The 7,420-nt window shown below is 68.9% G+C and overlaps 2 protein-coding genes across 2 annotated transcripts; one reads left to right on the forward strand and one right to left on the reverse strand.

Moving 5' to 3' along the window:
- Positions 1 to 1,316: 1,316 nt before the first annotated feature.
- Positions 1,317 to 1,790, reverse strand: AURANDRAFT_25044 (hypothetical protein; the record flags this gene model as incomplete). The annotated part of the gene is made up of 1 exon (XM_009038091.1): positions 1,317 to 1,790. A coding segment is annotated over one exon (474 nt), but the record flags the coding sequence as incomplete, so codon positions are not given.
- A 3,006-nt stretch (positions 1,791 to 4,796) lies between these two features.
- On the forward strand, positions 4,797 to 6,754 carry AURANDRAFT_63512 (hypothetical protein; the record flags this gene model as incomplete). The annotated part of the gene is made up of 3 exons (XM_009037847.1): positions 4,797 to 4,970; positions 5,027 to 5,151; positions 5,401 to 6,754. The coding sequence occupies 3 exons, from the start codon at positions 4,797 to 4,799 to the stop codon at positions 6,752 to 6,754; spliced, it is 1,653 nt and encodes a 550-aa protein (XP_009036095.1).
- Positions 6,755 to 7,420: the final 666 nt, after the last annotated feature.

Genomic DNA, 7,420 nt, shown 5'->3' on the forward strand with positions numbered 1-7,420 from the left:
GCGCCCGTCGTCGCCTGGGCGACGTAGACCTCGATCTCGCCGTACTTGACGGGCGTGCCCTGGAGGATGGGCAGCTCCTGGGCCTCCTCGATGACCGCCGGGTCGTCCGTGACCTTGTCGAGGTGGATGGGCTCGTCCGCGTGGACGGAGATGGCGACGCGGCGGCTGCGGATGGGCACGGGCACGTCGCGGGGCGTCTTCCCCGGCTCGTAGCCCAGCTTCAGCAGCAGCCCCGGCCAGTCCTCGTGGGACCGGAGCCACTCGCCGACCTCGCCCTCCGTGATGCCGTCGCGGTTCCGCGCGAACGACATCAATTTCGTGATGTCCGAGATCTTCTCGAGGCCCAGCGCGGAGAGCAGCTCCGCGGCCTCGCCGCCCTCGCCCACGCTTAAGATGCCGTCCATGGTGCGGTTGAAGCGCGAGAAGACCTCGCGCGTCACGGGCTTCATGTGGACGACGTCGAAGTCCGGCGGCCACGCGGTCCGCGGGTGCGGCCGCGCGGCCCGGAGCGCGACGCCCGTCGTGTAGACGCAGATGACGTACTCGCCCGGCGCCCACTTCTTGTGCGCCGCCGGCGACGTCATCGCCGGCGCGAACTGCTGCCGGTCCTTGCAGGGCGACACGGCCGTCTGGAGCTCGAAGTCGCCCGACGTCCGGCCGGACGGGCGCCGCACGACGGTGAAGCCCACGTCCATGTAGTCCCCGGCGCTCCCGAGGCAGCGCTCGTCGTGCTGGTGGACGCCGACGAAGACGTGGGACGGCTGCGTGAGGTGCAGCGAGTACATCTCCGACATGTCGTCGAGCGCGAGGTGGCCGCGCTGCCGCGCCTCGTGCCACTTCGTGCCCGCGATGGACTGCTGGAGCGCGAAGGAGAAGGACGCAAAGTGCGTGATGAAGTCCTCGTAGCCCATCCAGAACGTGCCGTCGCCGTCCTTGATGACGTCCGCCGCGGGGACGCCGAGCGCCTTGCCCATCTTCTCCTTCATCGCCGCCGTCCACCGCGGGTCGCTGTCGCCCCAGGCGCCGTCCCACTCGAACTTGCCCCAGGGGTTCCGCAGGCACACCAATTTCTGGCCGTCGATCTCCCGCGCGGCGATCAGCGAGTACGCGTGGCCGGGCACGAGGCCCGACTTGGGGATCTTCGTGTCGCCCTTGCCCTCCGTGAAGCGGTCCTCGCCCGGCGTCGACGCGCAGGCGACGGCCTTGTTCTTGTCCGCGAAGACGAGCTTGTCGAAGAGCGTGCCGTCCTTGACCATCTTCTTCACGAGCACGTTCTTGAACTTGAAGCGGAACGTCGGGAAGCCCGTCAAATCCATCAACCCCTCGGCCGCGAGGCCGCCGCGGAGCCGGAAGTAGTTGCCGCTCAGCTTCGCCATGGCCTTCTCGAGGAGCAGCACCCACAACTCCTCGCCGTTCGCGCGCGAGAAGATGGGCGTGCCCGCGCCGACGTCGCAGGGGAAGTAGTCGTCGAGCGTCACCGTGTGCCAGAGGCCGCCCGTGCAGAGGCGCACGCGGTAGAGGCCCGACGACTGGAAGGTCTGCATGACGCCGGGGAAGAGGGCCCGGATGACCTCGGGGAACTCCGCGCACGCGGATAAAGCGCACATGAGCCAGCAGTCGCCGAGCTTGCCTGCGTGGAATTCGACCGCTGGTTTGGGTGGTCCTGACCAAACTGCAGCACTCTCGAGCTCGGTCACATCGAAGTCGATTCGGCTGATTTTTGGACGAATCGATGGCTCTCGTCGAGTTCTCGAAGCACGGCCGAAGTCCTCGCGTCGAAACGGTCGCATGTGCGCCCATTGACGTCGGGTTGAAGATTTGAATTCCACGCGGGAGCTCGCCCTGCTTGATGTCGTCGGGCGCGATGCCGCCCGAGAAGACCTCGGGGTTGCCGTAGATGGACGAGGCGCGCTTGTAGACGAGCTTGTGGGGCTTCTTGACCTCCGTCGTCGCGTAGGTGCCCGGCGTCTCCAGCGGCGGGTAGTCCAAATCGACGAACTTCTGGTCGCCGAGCTCGGACGCGAGGCGCGCGACGGGGTCCCACTCAAAATTCAAGTGCTTGGCGTCGAGGCCCTCCATGGCCTTGATGTCGGCGAGGACGCCCGCCTCCTGCTGCTTCGTGAGCTTGATGGCCTCGAGGCGCGTGGGCGCGCGCGGCGGCGGCGGCGGCGCGTCCGGGTTCGACTCCGTCGCGAGCGACTCCTCCTCGACGTAGCCGCCGTTGCCCGTCTTGTTCTTGTTGAGGCGCATCAAGATGGCCGCCTCGCGCTCGAGGTCGCCGTGGCGCTCGCGGAGCAGGCCGAGGCGGTCGCCGCGCGCGCGCGCGAGCTCCTCCTCGACGGCGCCGAGCTCCTGCTCGACGACCGCGGACCGGCTCACGAGCGCGTCGGGCCGCGCCGCCGCGGCGACGGGCGCCGGCGCGGCGATCTTGGCCGCGGCGCGGCCCGTGGCGATGATGGAGTTCCACTCGGCCATCGTGTTCGCGTCGAACGACGCGAGCTCGCCGGACGCGGGGTTGACGAGCGCCGCGTCCGAGGTCTGCGCGGCCTTGGACGACCGCGCGGCCGCGAGCTCGCCGTCCTTGGTCTTGAGCTGGGCGTTCAAAGCTCCGAGGCGCGCGCTGTGGGCGACGCCCTCGCTCCGGAGCGTGCGCTGGAGCTCCGCGACGGCCATGCGGAGCGCGCTGGCGTCTTTCCGTAAAGTGAGGAGCTGCGCGTCGAGGTCGCCGGCGATGTCGAAGGCCGCCTCGTTCGCCGGGTCGTCCTGGACCTCCTCCATGGCCTTGCTGTCCTCCTCCTGCTCCGCCAAATTCTCCATCATCTGGTTGGCCATCGTGAGCTCGTGCGAGTGGACGTGGCGCCGGTTGTTGATCTCCGTGTCGCGGCGGCTCTCCGCGAGCTTCGCCTCGCGCTCGGCGTTGGCGAGCTCGAGCTGGAGCTGCTCGAGCGTGCGCTTGCGCTCGCCCCGCAGCGCGTCGCGCTGGCTCCGGAGCTTCTTCTGCTGGTCGAGCATCAACGCCCGCTCGCGCTCCTCGGCCTCCTTCGCGCCTGTGCCGAATTCAAATCTTCAACGCGACTTCAATGTGAGCGTATTTGAAAGTTTCGATGCGAGCTCTTCGACTCTGCTTCGAGAACTCGACGAGGGCGATCGATTCGTCCAAAAATCAGCCGAATCGACTTCGATGTGACCGAGCTAGAGAATTCTGAAGTTTGGTCAGGACCACCCAAACCAGTGGTTGAATTCGGCACAGCTTCGCGCGGCGCGCGACCTCCTTCATGTAGGCCTTGTCGTCGTCCGGCAAGGCGTCCGCCGGCGCGCTGAAGCGCGCCGCGCGGGCCATGAGGCGCTCGGCCAAATTCGCGTCGACCTCGCCGTGGTGCTGCTTGGCCTGCTCGAGGCGGAGCCGCGCGGCGTCCGCCGCCGCTTCCAACTCCGCGAGGCGCCGGCGGGCCTCGTCGATCTCCCGCTTGAGGTCCGCGAGCTCGGAGTCGAGCTGGGACCGCGTCGCGTGGACCTCGCCGTGGGACTCGGACTTCTCGTAGTGGAAGGCCTCCATCTTCGACGCGAGCTCCGTCTCCAGGACGGCGATGGCCGTCGCGAAGGACGCGCTGAACTCCCGGAGCTCCTGCTCGCGCTGGGCCGCCGTCTCGTCGCCGGCCTGCTTGAGGGCCGCGAGCTGGGCCAACAGCTCGTCGAGCTCCGCCTGGAAGGCCGACTTGGTCACGCCCAGGCGCTGCTCGGCCATCGTCTTCTGCTGCGCGAGCGCGTCGCGCGCGGCGTTGGCGACGTGGTGCGCGTGGTCCGTGCGCTGCTGCTCGAGGCGCTCCAACAATTCGGCGTACATCTTCTTCAGCGCCTCGATGTCCACGTCCTTCTGCTGCGTCTCGCCCTCGAGGCGCGCCAAGATCCGCGACGACTCCGCCATCTGCGCGGTGTAGAGGGCCTCGACGCGCTTCCGCAGCAGCGCCGTGAGCTTCACTTCCAATTCGGCGAGGGACGCGTCGAAGGTGCCCTGCTTCGCCTCGAGCTTGGCGCCGAGGACGTCGCGCGCCTCCGCGAGCGAGAGCATCGCCTCCTCGTGGTACCGCTCCATCTTCGCGAGCGCCGCCGCGAATTTCGTCTGCTCCTCGTCGAAGGTCTCGAGGAGCTCGTCGTAGGCCTTGCCGAGGTCGTCGTTGGCCCCGCATTTCAGCTGGGCGATGGACTCGGCGCCCCCGTCGCCGAGCTTGGCGCGCTTGCTGGACACGGCGGCGGAGACCTGCTCCGCGCGCTTCACGGGGGCGTGCTCCGCGGCGGGCTTGGACGTCACGCGGCCCTGGGCCGACTCCTCGTGCTTCGGCTTCCCGAAGAAGTAGTGGAGCATGGTCGCGGATACTTGTGTGGACGGCGCCTGCTCCCAGCCTGTGGATTTTTGGGGCTGCCACCGAACCAGCTAATTTGGAGAGCCGCACCGTGACGGCACCGAAGCTGGTATTCCTCAACACTCACCTCGGCTGTACGCAGTCAACACCCACCTCGGCTGTACGTCGCAGTCTCTTTCCGATGGCCTCCACGCTGCCCGTCAATGGCTCCTACGGCAAGACGTCGCTCCCCTGGCCCCTGCCCGAGGTCTGGAAGGGCGAGGTCGACAAGGGCTACTTCTGCGACGACGGCAAGGAGACCCTGGCCGCGCGTCGCCCCGCGCCCGCGACGGCGGACGCCGCGGCGCTCGCCGCCGCGCTGGAGCGCGCCGGAAGACGCGCGTCCCCCCATCGCAGTTCAAGTACAGCGCCGCGACGGCGGCGCCGCCGCCGGACATGAACGGCTGCAAGGGCATCGACATGCAGCGCGCGGAGGTCTACGGCCAGATCGACGGCAAGGGCGACGCGAAGATCCAGGTCTTCCTCAAGACGGGCCCGGCGAACCGCGCGCCCGCCTTCGTCGCGAAAAACATCTCCATCAACGACCCCGCGGCCAGCGCGTCCGCCGGCGTTTTCGATCGCTTCGTCCCCCGCGCGAGCGGCCGCGGCCCGCAGGCGTCAAGAAGGCCGCGGAGGACGGCGGCGCGAAACTCAAAATCGAGAAGCTCTTCCACCACGGCAAGGAGCTCGACATGGACAAGTCCCTGAGCAGCCAGGGCATCTTCCGCGACCCGACGCTCATCGAGTTCAAGTAGGGGGGCGGCCATCGCGCGCGCGCGCGCGCGGTGACACTCTCGTCGTCGTCTCGTCGTGGGGTGGGGTGGCGTCGTCCCCGTAGCCGCCGAGTGGCCTCCTTCGCGAGCGCGCGCGTCCGCGCGCGAGGGCCGCCTCTCTCGCGCGCACGTGGGTCAATGGTGAACCGGCTTCAAGTTGGTCGAGCGGACGATGCCGATGGATCCATGATGGATCCGGGCTGCTGAGGCGGCTCACGCATGGGCAGGAAGACCAGCCTCAAGGCGTGGCTCGACCACGTGGGCATCGACGTCGGCGCCGAGGACAGCAAGGACGGCGACGGCGGCGGCGCGCCGCGCCCGGCCCGCGCGCTCGAGCGGCAGGACTCGTCCGCCGTCCGCCGCGAGCAGATCCACGACCACGAGCAGGTGCGCCGCGCGCTGGGCGTCCACTTCGACCTGAGCCGGCGCCGGTCCGTGCCGCTGCGCACGCTCGCCGCGTCGCTCGACCGCTACGACGAAAAGGGCGCGCGCTTCGCCTTCGAGCCGGGCGACGTCGTCGAGTGCGAGGGGCCGGACCAGCGCTGGCGGCTCGCCGTCGTCACGCGCGCGTCGGCCGGCGGCTACAGCGTCGTGTCCGCGGGCGGCTACAGCCACGGCTACGGCCGGTCGCGGCCCGCGCCGCGCGTCGCCGAGCGCGCGACCGTGGCCATCTTCGGCGACGGCCCGCTGACCTGGCGGACCTACGCGCTCGTGCGCCTCGAGGAGCGCGTGCGCATCCAGGAGGGCCACTGCGACGACTTCGAGGACTTCGACTTCGAGGCCTTCGCGCGCGAGGCCTGGACCGCGTGGCTCGACGACGGCCGGAACGCGTCGTTCAAAAAGGGCTTCGACGCCGCGTCGCCGGGCGCGCGCGCGGCGCTCGTGGACCTGTGCCTCGACCCCTTCCGGCGCCTCGACGGCATCAAGTCCTGGGACTTTGAGGAGCCCGCGTCCGTCTACCTCTACCTCGCGTGCACGGGGAGCGGCGTGCTGTCCGCGCTCTCGGCGCTCCTCCTCCAGGTGGGCATCCCGACCTTGGTGCTGCTCTTCCAGCTCCGCGCGGGCCGGTCCGAGCCGCCGGCGATCTGCAAGGACCGCGCGGGGTCGATCTCGAGCCGCGGCGAGGGCGCGCGGTTCACGGCCGTCATGATCCTGCTGGTGATCTACTTCTACGCCGTCAAGGTGATCCCCGACGCCTACTGCAAGTTCCTGGAGACGGGCGGCGGCGGGGACGGCGTCGCGCGGCTCGCGGCGCTCCGGGCGCTCATCTTCCGCGCGGAGGTCGACAGTGTGCTCCAGAAGGTCGGGTTCCGCGTGTGGCGGGTCATGAACGGGGGCTACGAGGTCCTCCTCTACTCGCTGAATCTGTACGTGCTCTTCTACCACCACTCGCCGTTGGAGGTGATTTTGAATTCCCTCGCGATCGAGTTCATCCTCGAGATCGACGAGCGGCTCGCCGACCCCAAGGGCGGCTACGACCCGGACCTGCGCTACCCTGTGCCGAAACCAACCACTGGTTTGGGGGTCCCCACCAAACTTGAGAATTCTCTAGCTCGGTCAAATCAAAGTCGATTCGGCTGATTTTTGGACGGATCGATCGCTCTCGTCAAGTTCTCGAAGCACAGTGAAAGAGTCTGGTCTAAATCGTTCGAATACGCTCACATTGAAGTCGGGTTGAAGATTTGGTTTCGGCACAGGCGCTACCTCCGGAGCTCGGCCGTCGAGATGACCCTGCGCCAGCACGTGCCGTCGCGGCGGCTCAGGAAGCTGGGCATCGGCGACGCGACGCTGAAGCGCGCGTCGAAGCGCGAGACGCGCGACCACTGGGCGCGCCACTACGGCCTGCATCACCGGTCGTTCCGCGGGCGCCTGCGGGCGTCCATGAGCGCGTCCACGCGCGGCTCGTTCAAAACGCCCGCGGGGCCGTCCGACGACGACGCGATCGACGACATGCTCGACGACTACGACGGCCTCTACGACGGCACGGACGCGTTCGGCTACGTCGCGACGCTGCTCCGCGTGCGCGGCCACTTCTTCACCAAGGGCATCTTCGGCCGCTTCGTCGCCTACCGCGACTGGACGCGCTGGGACGAGCACCTCTTCGCGCCGGCGAAGGTCGCGCCCTGGGACCCGAAACTCTTCTCGGCCGCGGCGGCGGAGGTGCCCTACGCCGTGCTCGAGGGCTTCGAGAGCTCGGGCGCGTTCACGGACTACGTCGTCGGCTCCGCGCCGCGCCTCGCCGCGCGC

Source organism: Aureococcus anophagefferens (genome assembly GCF_000186865.1).
Source record: "Aureococcus anophagefferens unplaced genomic scaffold AURANscaffold_7, whole genome shotgun sequence".
In the NCBI taxonomy this organism is placed as follows: domain Eukaryota; class Pelagophyceae; order Pelagomonadales; family Pelagomonadaceae; genus Aureococcus; species Aureococcus anophagefferens.